Here is a 15,523-nt window from a genome sequence, read left to right as displayed (position 1 = left end):
CAGATATCAATGTTCTCCATGCTAAGGAGAGTTTCGAGTGCATGCATCTTGAGGTTTATACTTCTGGCGTTGAGTAGCATTACTCAGTTTCTTATCCCTTGTGATACCTATGGAGGTGGGTTCGTTTTTTGAGCCTTGCCTAAAAAACGCACTATGGGGGTAGCAAGAGCCTTTGCCAATATCCGAAAGCCCAGGGGTGACAGGTGCAAGCTGTCCCTAGCAAAGCATTGTGGCTTGTCGAGCATGTCATCCCAGGCTGACAGGCATTGGATCCCCTTTGAATGACACCAATACTTAAGCCAATTGTTGAAATTGAACATCTTGTCTTCATATTGTGGCATCATTCTTGGTGAGGGTAAGATGCTACTCAAGGTCAGGGTCATACCGGCCTGGGCCACATGCTCAGAGAGCTCCTCTGTCTCTCTTCATGTAGTCCAGGGAGGTACGTCTCAGGTCATTCACACCAGCATGGACAATGACTGAGTCATATCTGTACTTGCCTTGGAGTGACCTGAGTGCTTGTGTTATGTGGCGGATACTAGCGCCCAACAGGCAGCTCACCGTGACCTTCTCTGGTGAGTGGGACATCAGTGTGCCTGACGATAGTCACCTATTACAAGTGTATCAGGTGTGTTTAGCCTTAAGGGCTGTGACTGTTCGGCACACTGGCTTTGTGAGTTGTGTTGCATGTGTTTTGTTTTGGGGTAGCGGTTGCTTGGGTGTCTGCTTTGGAGGTCTCTGCTGCTTAGGCAGATTTTTATTTAGAGCCTCCCGAGTATGTTTTTGTGTGTTTGGTTTGCTGTCGTGGTAGGTCTATGAGACTGGAATTGTAGTGAGAGTGGTTTCCTTCTCCTCCTGATAGGTTTCGCCAGTACTGAGTTGAGAGAGCTTAGCCTCCAGTTTGGCTATATGGTTGCATCTCTCACATGTGCTGGAATTTGTTGGGAGGAGGAAAGGGTTGTCCGTGTACATGAGGCAGTTGTAACATTGCCTCTATTCCCAGATTCACCAGCTGGACTGGAGAGGAGATTGACAACTGACCTTTGGGCATGCTAGAATAGTATTGGGAATTCCTTTATAATTGAAAAATAAAAGGGCCAATGGGGAACAAGGTACTCAGGGGGAGTTTGTGAGGGTGTAGTGCTTTTAATTTTTTTGTGCTGACTTGTATAATTGCTTTAGTGAGCAAGTGCCAGGTAACTTAAATGCAATGTGTTACAGGTAACTTAAATGCAAAAATGACAAACAGTATCTTTCTTTCAAGTGAAACAAGGAAATAATTACAGTAAGCATTGCAGATGTCACTAGGGATCCACAGAAGCGCTGAAAAGCCATGTTTTAGGTGGAATTAGCGTTTCAGGGAAAAAACAAGCATGCAAACAAAGCTAGATTCAGCGGGCCTGGATCTAGTCTATGCTACAGCAAACAAGGTGTACCAATTCCAGTAAGAAACAGTTCAAATATGCAGGCACTATAAGCCTTTAACCAGAAATTCCCAGCTCAGAAGGGCAGAGTCCAGCCTCTCCTCCCACAAGAGTGCAGACCACGAACCTTCTTAATGTAAAATAACTGGCCTGAAGCCCAAGTGCTTAAACCAGAACTAATACACTTTTAGAATAACAGACACTGAGCCCTCAATCAGCAGTTCCCAACTTAGAAGGATGTAAGCTACCTGTCCTGCCACCAAAGTAATGTATCTGTCCAGAGTGATTATTGACCTGTATGTTTTGCTTGCACAGGATTATTTTTTCAAGTAGTTCAGAAAATGTGTGAGATGCTGTGTTGTGTTTATAAATGACTTTTTTATCTGGCCGGTATTTTCTACTACCAGAAAGCTGATTGTGACAGTGTCTAACATTTGTATCACCGCTGCTTCTTTATAATACTGGATTCACTTCCAAGATACCTGTGTGTGCCATGGTCAGGAGTTGTAGTAGTCCAGGTCTTTGTTTCTGTCCATCACTAACTGGGGGGATTTGTACACCTTAATGACAGTCCACCCGATCCTGCCAGAATACTTTGCTTATTGGTGTTCATTTGGCTTATTGCTTGCTTAATTGGTGTTCATTTGGCTTATTGCTAATTGTGGCATTACGATAGACAAAGGAATAATATCAAGATCTTGGCACAGTAGATTTTAACAAGACTTTCTGTTTTAAAAAAAAAATGTATAGTGCATGTATAGTGCATCTGGAAAATGTTTGCTTTGCCATTGGCTGCAGCACTGTTTTTTATTTTCTTGGTTTGTAGCAATGCCTCATTCCCTGTGAGAGTAACAAGTGTGTGGAAATTCATACATTTCCCCAATTTAATGATGGGCTCTGCTGTGAACTCTATGAAGTGTTACCTCTTTGCAGGGAAGATTTTACTTGCAATCTGCCAGCTTCGTTAGTTTTTACTTTTTTGTCAAGTTTTGTTGCCTTTTATACTGAAGATTTTATTTTTATGGATTTGGCAAATGCTGTTTCTCTCTGAACTGATTCCCTTTGCAATTGGTAAAACTAATTGGCTACTAGCCACTGCTTACATATATACACGTCATTTTTTGTACTGTATTCATTGCCAGTGAGCACCAGGAGCTGACGAAGCTAATTGCCACAGCAAAGTCTGATGCAATGAGGGAGGACTTGGAGAGAGAACTAGAAGCTCTGGTAAAAAGAATGGAGGCCAAAGGAGAACAAATAGCTAAAGTTCGGAAGCACAAATTACAGGTACCTTCTTGAAATATGTACATACTTTTAAACAGTTTTTTGTTTTTATTGTTTTGATCCAGATGTTATGCATTTACTTTAGTGAATTTGTCTTTTGTTGCTGCTGAGACACCAGCTGCCAAGAAACTGCTTTTGGCATGCAGTTGCTGACTTCTAGCTTTGGTTGAACAGGATGTTAGGACTACTTTGGCACTGCTGACCATAGCCACATGACCATCTGAGCCTACCTGTGTGCTCTGTAAACCCATTAATCTCCTCTCAAATATCACTTTGTTGGGAGAGGGGTGTCTTCTCTTTCTAGAGGGAAATACCTCTTGCCAACCCACGGTTTCACCCAGGCATTTAGAAGATGAATCACGTCTGGAGGGCTGCCTTCCATGTCTGGTTCAGATTTTTTGTGGAGTTGTGCCTAACTCCACTTCTGATTGTTGATGTACACTTACCAAAGAGAATGCCTTTTGCTCCATCACCTGTGCTTTAGTTGCCTTCATGTATGGGCATTGAAGATTGTTGCTGCATAATTGCACCTTGGGAGAGCCAGTTGTACATCTGCAAACCAAATGCTGTGCACTTTAACCTGCTAATGGATGTCAGCATTGAATGAACTGGATTTCACTCCCTCTTGAGTTTGTAAGTCAGCATTACTTGCTACCATTCTCCCTCGCCAGGCTTCTCTAGCACATGGTCACTAGTCAGTCCCAGGTCCTATGAGTCTCTGGTTTTATTCCCATATGTTATGAAGTCAGCTAGACTGTTTTTGCAACTATATATTGTACCCATTCGATCACACTTATTTCATAAGTTTTCCTATGATGTCATCTGGCTGCTGGACTATTCAAGTTTTCATTTTCCTTTTCTTTTATGAACTTGACAGCATAAACATTATTTTGTCAGAAAAAGCATAAACTTTCTTTTCAGAGCAAAGCATTGTGATGATCTGTATGGGGTGTTATTTTGAGTTCCAAATATGTAGCAACAGTTTTGGTACTTTGATGGCAAGGTAATGTGATCTGGCAAGTCAGCACAGAGGAAAGTGTGGATCTGCAGTGCTGGTCTTTTAGTTGTAGAATGTATTCATATAGTCAGCATGCTGTTCAGGAAGGGGATGCATGAAGTATCCCACATCTGATGAAAGTCTGCAATGCATGACTGAAAGAGAACTTATGACAGAAAATGGGAATCCTAGCAGCATTGGGGAGAGTAAGTTACAAAGTTCATAGTGCCTCATAACACAGATTTCACTTTTCTGCCTTATTTATTATGTTTTGGAAAACCATGTAGCCCAGGCATACTGTGATAAACTCAGCTGTGAATATTACAAATCCTTGCACCTTTTTGCGATGGGGGTAGAATTAACCACTGTGACATATAATTTGTATATGTGACAATGGTTGGAGAGGGTTGTTCTTTTACCATTTTGTCAACTGGTGTTACACAGATATAACAGGAAATACACAAGGCAGAAATAATTGTTATAAGAGAAACATTACCATAAGACCTTCCTTATAAATGCCAGAATGCAAGTGAACAAAAAAAGAAAGATACATGCAACATAATTGCTTGCCAAGCTGTAGAGTATTCAAGATTGAAGATGGTGCAGGTATTTTTATATTCTAAGCACACTTCAGAATATTTTTTTTTTCAGCTAGGAAATGCTGGAGGTGTGATGGGAAAGGGAGAGGTAGTTAAGAATATGTTTTTGGGGACTGTAACTAGCAGATTTTAAATTCACTTAAGTAAAACTTTGTTAGGAATGTAGGGGGAGCAAATGGTCATAACTAAGGAAATGATTGATATGAGATGGGCACAGGATCTAGATTGCCTAGACGCAGTAAGACCTTGCTACTTTTAATGGTATTGTCTGCCAAAAACAATTGCTGCAAAATGGAAATCAAAATCAGCTGGAAATGAAGCATTATTTATTTATTTTACATTTGTTGACCGGGTTTGTCCGACTGAGCTGATGGCCCTTTTTCACCAGAGGCCCGGGGAGAAAAGCTCCACTTTACATAATATAATTGTACAAAAAAGAAGTAAATCAATAATTGAAAAGCTAAAACATCGATGGTATGGAGAAAGGCTCCAGGTAACATTTTAACATATAATAGTGTTCAAATTAGACATTAATTGCATACAGACCAGTTTAAATGAATTGACAATTACTAATGGTGTTAAGTACAGACAGGATAAGTTTAAACCGATGCAAGTTTACTTGGGTTCACATATATCAAACTAATTGTAAGACTTTGGTTCAGAGATGGGGTTGTAGAGGAAATGCAGTATAGTTAGGAAGTATTGGATGAAGGAGTTATAGTATACAGATAGTTGAATGAGGTGATGAGTGATGGTGTGTTTAAGGGTGAGAAAGGAAAAGTGAGTTTTTATAGTTGGGGGAGAAATTGTATATAGGTTTTAAGATAGTCTGCTGTGATAGGAGAAATGGGAAGGAGAAAAAAGGTAAGGAAGGTTGAGTACTTGAGAATAAGTTATGGAGACTGTGTACAACTGCAGGATCATAGACTGTTCAGGTACTCTTTTAATGCTGATTTGAATTCCTTAGCATTTTTGAGAGTCCTGATTTTTCGGGGTAGTTTGTTCCATGATTTGGCAGGGTTGTAGCTGTAAAAGTTGCAGCCAGTTTTATTCTTTGGTTGATGGGTTTGAAGTAGGTCTTGGTCAGAGCTTCGAAAAGTCCTGGAAGGAGTGTAGTAGGAGATGAGAGGGGATAGGTTGGGACAGAAAGAGAGTTAATATAAGATGGAATGAACAACCATAAGGTGTGAGAAAAGCCGATGGGGAAATTCAAGCCAGTGTAAGATTTTGAGAGAGACAGTGATGTGATCTATAAAGTTTGCCACAAATCTGGCAATTTTTGTTATAGGTTGATTCTACCTTATTGAGGAGTGATGAGTTGGTTAGTTGGGAGCTGTACATAAGACTTGGTAGTAGATAAGCATGTGTGTGTGTGATGTCCTTGCTTTATTGGTGAGGAACTTTTTATTTCTGTATAAGAGCCCTAGTTTTTAGTGTGTTTTAGTGATGCTGTTAACATGTAGATCAAATTTTAGTTGTCATCGATTAAGACACCTAAGAGTTTAGTGGATGGTTAGACTGTGATTGGTGTGTTTAGGGAGAGTATGGAGAAGGAAGATTTAAGATTAAGGTTTTTGGGGAGGAAAAAGTAAGAACTTGGTTTTGTTAGGATTCAGTATAAAGCTAGTTGTTGGATAGCCAAGTTTCAACTGAGTTAAAGGAAGACTGAGTAAGTTGAGGTTCGGTGAGGGTATCGACGATAGATAGAACTGTGGAGTCATCCGCATATTGGGCAAGTGATGACTGAGGGCAAGATGTATAGAGTAGGTTAGTGAAGATATTGAAGAGAAGTGGACCAAGTGTAGAACCTTGGGGCACACCAGTTTTAAAAGGTAGAGGGGGGAGAGAGCAGAGAGCCATTTTACAAATTGTTGACAGTCTGAGAGAGCTAGAAAACCATTCTAAAGTAAGGGGTAGAGAAGTTGACCTTAGTTTGTTTAGAAGGAAAGAGTGGGAGACTGTTGAAAGCTTTTAAGAGATCTAGGAATAAGCAGGAGACCAGTTTGTTGTCTCTTGCTTCAGAGATGGTGTTAATGAAGGATAGAAGGGCTGTGGTGGTACTATGTTTTGGGCGAATGCCGTGCTGAGTGGGGGTAAGGAAATTTTCTTGTACCAAGTGTTGTATGACCTGTTTGTGAATGCATTTTTCCAGGATTTTAGGGAGGGGTGAAAGGATAGCTATAGGTCTAAAGTTTGAGATTTCTGAGGAGTTGCCTCCTTTATGTATAGGTATAGTGTAGAAGTCCTTCCAGATAGTAGGAACTGTAGATTCAGAGATGGAGCAGTTTATGAGAATGGATACAGGAAGAGCTAGAGAGTTTGCTGCTACTTGAAGGAAGTGGGGAGGAATGTTGTCTGCGGAAAGAGAACAGGGTTTTATTTTGCTGAACAGAGTTTTGATGTAGCTGGTAGGTACAGGTTTGAGAGAATGGATTACTGGAGTTTGAGGAGACAGTAGGGCTGGGAGAGGTTAGTGTGTTGGTATTTAGGGAGTTGTAGGGTAGCATCTTCTTGATAGATTCAATAACGTGAGAGTTGAAGATAGTCAGTTTCTTGTGGTGTTTTTGTAGGGTAGGGGGTTGGAAAGGAAGGGTTGCCAGGATGGAGAATTTGATTAATTGCATGCCAAAACTTAGAGGGACTTGACTTTGGAGCAGTTGCTGGGGTTTGATAGAATTATTTTTTGTCCTTGATTTGTTTTTTTGTCAGGTTCCTAAGTTCTAAGGGGATGAGGAAGTGATGGGGTAGGTATGGTGTTAAGCAAAGGAATGCAGAAAGTCAGATGGTAGTGGATTTTGCGAAAATGATGGACATGGTTGTGGTGAATATGTATTTTAACAAGAGGGAGGGGAGCATAGGGTGACACACAAGAGTGGAGGAAGATGCACACAGGTGGATTACATCTTATGTAGAAGGGCCAGTCTGAAGGAGATTGGAGACTGTAAAGTGGTGGCAGGGGAAAGTGTATTTAGGCAGCATAGGATGGTGGTTTGTAGGATGACATTGGTAATCAAGAAGAGGAGGATGAGTGTGAGGGCAGCACCAAGGATCAAATGGTGGAAATTGAAAAAAGGTAATTGTGAGGTGGAGTTCGGGGAAGAGTTAAGACAGGCACTGGGTGACAGTGAAGTTACCGAATAGCTGCGTAACTATACCTGAGCTAGTAAGAGAGATGGCTAGAATGGAGCTTGGTGTGACATCTGGAAAGAGGAAGGAGGACATGGAGACCTGGTGCCGGAATGAAGTACAGGAAAGTATACAGAGAAAGAGGCTGGCGAAGAAGTGGGATTGTCAGAGAGATGAAGAAAGTAGACAAGAGTACAAGGAGATGAGGTGCATGGCAGAGAGGTGGCAAAGGCTAAAGATAAGGCGTATGAAGAGTTGTATGAAAGGTTGGACACTAAGGAGGGAGAAAAAGGACCTGTACCGGTTGGCTAGACAGAGGGACCGAGCTAGAAAAGATGTGCAGCAGGTAAGGGTGATAAAGAATAATGAGGGAAATGTACTCACAAGCAAGAGGAGAGTATGTTGAACAGATGGAAAGAGTACTTTGAGGGGCTGATTAATGAACAGAATGAGAGGGAGAGAAGGTTGGATGATGTGCAGATAGTGAATCATGAAGTGCAGTGGATTAGCAAGGAGGAAGCAAGTATAGCTATGAAGAGGATGAAGAATGGAAAGGCTGTTGGTCCAGATAAACATACCTGTGGAAGCATGGAGGTGTTTAGGTGAAATAGCAGTGGAGTTTTTAACTAGGTTGTTTAATGAAATCTTGGAAAGTGAGAGGATGCCAGAGGAATGGAGAAAGTGTTTTGGTACTGATTTTTAAGAATAAGGGTGGTGTGCAGAGCTGCAGTAACTACAGAGGGATTAAATTGATCAGTCACAGCATGAAGTTATGGGAAAGAGTAGTGAAAGCTAGGTTAAGAAGGGAGGTGGTGATTAGTGATCAGCGGTATGGTTTCATGCCAGGAAAGAGCACTACAGATGCGATGTTTGCTCAGTGTTGATGGAGAAGTACAGAGATAGTCAGAAGGGGTTGCCTTGTGTCTTTGTGGATTTAGAGAGAGAATATGACAGGGTGCCTAGAGAGGAGTTGTGGTACTCTATGAGGAAGTCGGGAGTGTCAGAGAAGTATGTAAGAGTGGTGCAGGATATTGTACGAGGGTAGTGTGACAGCAGTGAGATCTGTGGTGGGAGTGACTGATGCGTTTAAGGTGGAGGTGGGATTACATGAAGGATCAGCTCTGAGCCCTTTCTTATTTGCAATGGTGATGGACAGGTTGACAGACGAGATCAGACAGGAGTCCCCGTGGACTATGATTGCAGATGACGTTGTGATCTGTAGTGAGAGTAGGGAACAGGTGGAGGAGACCCTGGAGAGGTGGAGATATGCTCTAGAGAGAAGAGGAATGAAGGTCAGCAGGACTAAGACAGAATATATGCGTGTGAATGAGAGGGAGGATAGAGGAATGGTGAGGATGCAGGGAGTAGAGGTGGCGAAGGTGGATGAGTTTAAATACTTGAGATCAACAGTACAGAGTAATGGGGAGTGTGGAAGAGAGGTAGAGAGAGTACAGGCAGGATGGAGTGGGTGGAGAAGTGTCAGGAGTGATTTGTGACAGACAAGTTACCAATAAGACTGAAAGGGAAGGTCTACAAGAGAGTAGTGAGACCAGCTATGTTATATGGGTTGGAGACAGTGGCATTGACAAAAAGTCAGGAGTCGGAGCTTGACGTGACAGAGTTGAAGATGTTAAGATTTGCACTGGGTGTGACAAGGATGTTAAAAAGGATTTTTTAATTAGATTAGTTAATTGTATGATTGCTTAATAGAATGATTGCAAACTTGTTTTTGTGTAAGTATGAATTGTGGTTAACAATTATTCAGTCTGAAGAAGTCAATTGTCTGACGAAAGTGCTTACTGGATATTTGGGATTTGTGCTGTGCTGTCGTTAAAGCTGTTTGTGGCTATATTTCACACTCTTTTTTGGTTGGACTGTTGGTGAATTCTGTTTTATATATAACATGATATAGTCCTCAGGATGTAGACTCCTGTGAGGTTGGTTTGAAACCTCCAGTTTTGGTGTCTGTTTCCGCTACTATTTGCTAAAGCCCCTGGGGAGTTGGACATATTGTTTGCTTCTACTACATCTTACTGTGCCTGTTTGCATCGCGTAAGCTCCATGAATGGTGAGGCTGCATTCTCCAGTGTGTGTCTCTAGTATTTGCATAGAAGCAATGTCTACCACTGGAAAACAGGACATGGCTGTTCCATCACTGACAGTGTGTGATATTCACAGTTGAGGTAGGGTGATGGATCTTAGTCAGTTGTCTAAGAAAACCTGTGCAGCTGTTTCCGGGCCCCATACCACTCTTCTCTCTTGGAAGCTCGAATGTTTGAATTACACACATCTGTAATGTCTCAGTCCCTGAAGGCATTGGGTACTCTGACAGCTGTTTTTCCCTTTATGCAGCAAGACGTCTTCAATTTGTTTAAGAAATGGGTGGAAGAGGTTTTTGGAATATGGCAGAGCTTACAGAAGGCTCTCCCCAACCCCCTCCCCACTGCCACCCACTATGGGATCCCAGTCCAGTAAAAGGAAGAGAGGATTTTATTCCCCAAGAGAAGTGTCTGATCTCCCCTCTCTGACACTGGTTTTATTGATGGAGAGTTTCTTCAGTCTCTTGGATGACTTCTCCTTTGAGTAAGACCCACAACTTAATGAAGGAGCATTATAACTGGAAGGCCTGCTTGCAACAATTTTGCAGTCCTGTCTGATCAGTCATAGTGACATAGGCCCTACCTCCTCATCTCCTTCTCTGGCATGCCCATTCTCTCCATCTCCTAGAGGCAGGCAGACCCTTTTCAGAAAGAACTGGGCAGAGAGATTGACAGCCAAATTGACCTTGGATATTATCACTTTGATGTAGAAAAAAGAGTTTTAAGACCGCCTGCATTCCATGGGGGATGCCTCCAGTTCAAGGGGATCAGCTGAAGTTGGCCTTCCCATCTGTTTTATACCCTGATGACCCAAGGAGCAGTAAAAGTACCACTAGAAGAGCAGTGAAAAGGGTTCATCTTCAATTTGCTCCTGGTACCCAAGAGAAAGAGAGGTTATGAAGGCAACTTCTGGACCTTTGGAGCCTTTATTTATTTTTTTTATTTTAACTGAAAGTACCCAATGTTTAAAATGTTTACTTTGCAGTCTGGCCTTCCTTTGTTAATACACAGAGATTTTATGGTCACCCTAGGCATCTGCCAGTATACAAAACAGTACATAAGGAGTCCTAAGGTTCACAACAGGGTATTACCACTTTCCAGTTTGTCATTACCCTTTGGGTCAGGTACTGCTTAGTCTTTATAAAGTGTCTAGCCTCACTGGTGGCTTTCTTAAAATCTAGAGGCATTCACATTTACCCATAGTTCAACAACTACCTTTTATAATCCCAATCCAAAGAGGAACTGGAGTATGCCCTCATTTGTGTCAAAGAACTTGGGATTCTCTCTGAAGTTACCAAATCCCAGTCTTTGGGGCCCTTACTGCACACATCCCTGAAGAGAGTCTTCTACCATCAGTAAAAGTAATTTTCTGTAGGACTTTCTTGCAGTAACCACTAATGGCAGCCCTTACACCTAGGAAGTTCTTTAGGACAATAGGTTATATGGTGGAATCATTCTAATGCTACCTTGGCAAGACTTCATATGAAAATGTTCTGCAGTAACTAAAGAACATGTGGGTGCAGCATTCCCAATCCCTAGAGAAGGAACTGGATGTTCTTCGTGTTTCACTATTGCAGTCATCACACTTGGGTTATCTGCCTGCAGGTAGCCCTCAGTCTGCTCGAATACCAGAGTCTTGGGATTTCTGCGTCTGTTGCTGATGTTCTTCGTGTTTCACTGTTGCAGTCATAACTGTAGGGTGATCCTGCCAGCAGGCAGCCCGAGGTCGGCCAGAATCCCAAAGTCTGGGTCCAGCGTCGGCTGTACCAGCAAGCACCCTGACGTCAGAACGCAGTGGTATAAAGCTGACAGCCGACGCCATCTTCTCCAGTCTTTCTTGCCGTGCGGTGGAAAGCAGCTCGCAAGTCGTTGGTTGGCGATTTCAGACAACGTGCTTTGATTGTCTTCGGTCCGAAGTTTTCTACTTTTCTTCTCAAGCTAAGTACCCTGTTGGGGAAACTTTTTTTCTTGCTCCCCCGATGTCAGAAAAAGTTAATAATTGTATATTGTGTGGAAAACAAATACCTCATAAAGATTTCCACTCTTACTGTCTACCTTGCTTAGGCCCTGACCACGACGTTTCTTGCTGTATGTTCTGTGCCAGGTTTAATTCTTGCACTATCAAGCGTAGGTAAGATTGGGCCTTGAATTATTTCGGTAGATGATTCAATTATAGGATGTCGTCGGATACTTTACCGACAACCGCAATTCAAAAGAAACGCAAAGACAAGGATAGGCCTCCGAGGTCCAAACATGATATTTTGCAGCCGGAGCCAGCTTCGGTTTCGGCGGTAGTCAGTGAGGTGCTTTTGCAGCCCCTGTCGTCCGCCACTTCGGAACCGATAGCCGATACGGACGGAGCCTTCTAGGCCTAGTATTTCAGCTGCTGCAGGACCTTCGGACGTTGCTCCTTCAGATGGGTCCGGAACCGCTGTGCAGGTACCGGCTTCTGAGGGGGTTTTCAGGCCTTCTAATATCACTATCTCTACAAAGGCAAAGTCAAAGACTCCTGTTAAACCAAAGGTTTCTTCTCAAGCTTCCTCGGATACAGCTCCCAAGTCCAAGAAGCAATTACTTCGGATGGCTGAAGATTTACTTACAATGATTAGGGGTTCTCACCCTCCTCCAGAAAAAAGGCCTAGACAGGATATTCCTTATGATTCATCTGATCAGGCTTCTGTGTCTTCGGTCTCTTCCTCTGACCAGGATTATTCTTTTCCTCCTTATGAGGATTCTGATGCAGAGGACTCTATTCCCTCTGCTTCTCTCCCTGAAGATTTCTCTTTTGGGGAAACCTTACATGAGATGAGGGAGCATTTTCATTGGGAAGGTCAGGATTACTCTGCTTCCAAGAAGAGACTTGGGGAATTTCTCCTTTTTCCTCAACACAGACCTTTGGCTATTCCTCCTTTACTTGATATTGTGGATGATGTTTTTTCTGAAGCTAACCTAAATCCCGATTCCTTGCCGCCTGCTCCTCCTAAGCCTGATAGATTTTACAGAGTCCCTGACTCCCATCAATTCTTATTTAAGAACCCTTCTGCTGATCCTGAAACCATTTCTCAGGGTTCTAGGGCTGCTAAGGCCGCTTCATCTAAAAATCCTATTCCCTCTGAAAAGGATTTTCGTGCCTTGGACAGGTGGGGCAAAAATGTTTACACTTCTGCTACCCTTTCTATTAGAGCTTTAAATTGCCAATTTCACATGTTCAAGTATCAGCAATTTCTTTTGTCTGTTCTAAAGCAAAAGCTCTCTACCTTTCCTGCATGTGCAGAGGACAAGGAATTACAGGATGTATTGCATGCAACTGAACAAGTTAGCAAACATAGTTTACTTTGTGGTTTTGATGCCTTAGAAGCTTCTTGCAGGGCCGCAGCCTCTGGTACTGTTATCAGGAGACGTGCTTGGCTTTGTGAGCAGAATTTACCAGAACAGGTTAAGGCTAAACTGTTAGATGCCCCTGTTCAGCGTGATGTTTTATTTGGATCCAAGGCTGAGGAGGTTATTAAAAAGATGGAAGAAAAAGCAAAATCTATGCAGACTGTTAAAGATTTTTTACAAGTTCAGCCTCCTAGATTTTCTAGAAATTGGCCCTCCAAGAATTGGTCCTTTCCCACGTCTGCCAGGCCTCATAGGGGAAGATATAGACGCTCCAGAGGTCGGGGGCAGGCTCAGGCCTCTTACAGGTCCAGACAATGGACTGCTTCTTCACCTAGAAGGGGAGAAGACAGACCTCAATCACAAAAGCAGCAGACCCAATGAACTCTCTCCGTTGGGCTACAGGTCCTCCTTGCCTGAAAGCCCCTCTGAGGAAAACTTTCTCTCTTCTACCAAAATTGGACTCATATTACCCAGGACAAATGGGTTTTAGACGTGATTTTAAGAGGCTACAAATTCCACTTTCATACTCTGCCAAGGTCTTCGGGTTGGCCGGATCTGCCAAAACATCAATGGTCAGAGGCCAAGAGGCCTTAAATCAAGTGGACGCCTTATTGGCCATGAAAGCCATAGAGCCTGTTCCACTTCCAGAGATTGGAAAAGGTTTTTACTCCAGACTATTTCTGGTCCCAAGGAAACAAAACTCATGGAGACCTATTCTGGACCTCTGTGTCAAATACCTTTGTGGAGATTCCAAAATTCAAGATGCTTACTCTGCAACAACTTCTTCCCATGCTCTCCCAGGATGCTTGGATGGTGACATTGGACTTGAAGGAAGCCTATTTACACATTCCCATCAGACAGAAATGCAGAAAATACCTCCGATTCAAGGCAGGTTCGAGACGCTTTCAATTCTCTGTACTGCCCTTTGGCTTATCTACTGCGCCCAGAGTCTTTACCAAGTGTCTGGCTCCAGTAGTAGCTTATTGCAGACTCCAAGGAATTCAAATGTACCCCTACCTGGACGACTGCCTTATTCAGGCGGACAGCAAGGATCTTTTACTTCAACATCTGCAGTTTGTTCAGCGTCTTCTCCTTTTACTGGGATTTTCAGTGAACACAAAGTCACATTTGATCCCCTCTCAACAAATGATCTTTTTGGGAGCTCTTCTAAACACAAGCCTACAAAGGGCCTTCCATACTCCAGAAAAACAAGTACAGCTGGCATCAATTTCCAAGACCTTGGCTACTTTAACTCAGCTCACTGCAAGGAAATTCCTGCAGGCGTTGGGCTACATGGCTTCTTGCATCCTGTTGATTCCAAATGCAAGGCTTCATATGAGAACTTCAATGGTACCTAAAGAGTGTATGGTCTCAGCATTACCACAGCCTGGAAACAATGATACCTCTGACTCCCTGCCTCCAAAAGGAGTTCCTTTGGTGGTCCAGGGCTTGTGCTTTAAATGAAGGGAATCCCTTTCGTCTACCTCATCCTGCTCAGATCATAACCACAGATGCCTCGGATTATGCTTGGGGAGCTCATTACCTAAACAATTGCCAGCAGGGCTATTGGACAAAGAAGCATCTTCCCTGGCACATCAACTTGAAGGAAATGTTGGCAGTCCAAAATGCTCTTCTAGCCTCCCTGAATCTTTTGCAACCAGGACATCTTCTGATTCGCACAGACAATACCACAGTCATGTGGCACATAAACAAGCAGGGAGGCTCTCACTCATATCCCCTTTGCAGAGTAGCCATGAGTTTATGGGACACAGCTCTAAATCTGAATCTGCATCTTCAAGCTCAATTCATTCCAGGAAAACAGAATCTCTTAGCAGACAGCCTAAGCAGAAATCTTTTGGATCCTCACGAATGTATGCTAGACCCCAACTTATTCAGCAGGATTACGACAGTTTGGGGTTGCCCTCGGATAGATCTGTTTGCATCCCATCTCAATCATCAGCTGCCTCTCTTCTGCACCAGGTCCTTCCACAAAACAGCTTGGAAAGTGGATGCCCTGTCTTTCAGCTGGAGGAATCTTTCAGGATACGCCTTCCCTCCTCCTCCTCTTCTGCCTCTGGTGTTACTGAAAATAAAACAGGACAACCCCAAGATTATCATTTTGATAGCTCCAAATTGGCCTCTGCAGTTTTGGTATCCAACTTTGACGCCCGTTTTTGGAACCTCCATGGATTCTGCCTCTGTTTCCTTCTCTTCTGTCCCAGCATCAGGGTCAGATGCTACACTCTCAAATCAAGACTCTTTGCCTGGCAGCTTGGCTCTACAAGGGCCTTTGATTCCTTCTGCTTTTCCCAAACAAGTTTTGGATGTTCTCTTAGAAGATAGGTGCCCTAGCACTAGAAAATCTTATGCTTCTAAATGGAAAAGATTTTGTATTTGAATGCGGGATCGAGGTTCAGATCCTCTTTTACCTGACATTTCTTCCATTTTACTTTACCTCTCTGACCTTTTGCTTAAAGGCCTCTCCTTTTCTTCCATTAAAATACATGCTTCTGCAATCTCGGCTCATTACAACACTGATCCTCCCATCTTCTCTCACCAGCTGGTGATACGATTCTTGAGAGGGGCTAAGAATTTAAGACCTCCTAGAACTCC

The 15,523-nt window shown here is 42.9% G+C and overlaps 1 protein-coding gene across 1 annotated transcript in view; it reads left to right on the top strand.

The window, feature by feature from the left end:
* Nucleotides 1-15,523, top strand: part of LOC122802386 (centrosomal protein of 57 kDa-like) — a 382,865-nt gene that overhangs the window by 119,158 nt on the left and 248,184 nt on the right. The window contains exon 3 of the mRNA XM_044072013.1: nt 2,567-2,711. Within this exon, the coding sequence (XP_043927948.1) occupies nt 2,567-2,711 (145 nt within the window). The remainder of the gene's footprint in view (nt 1-2,566; nt 2,712-15,523) is intronic.

The sequence above is a fragment of the Protopterus annectens genome, chromosome 5.part0, assembly GCF_019279795.1.
Source record: "Protopterus annectens isolate FY-2018-M chromosome 5.part0, PAN1.0, whole genome shotgun sequence".
In the NCBI taxonomy this organism is placed as follows: Eukaryota; Metazoa; Chordata; order Ceratodontiformes; family Protopteridae; genus Protopterus; species Protopterus annectens.
This window is presented reverse-complemented; position numbering and strand designations above follow the sequence as displayed.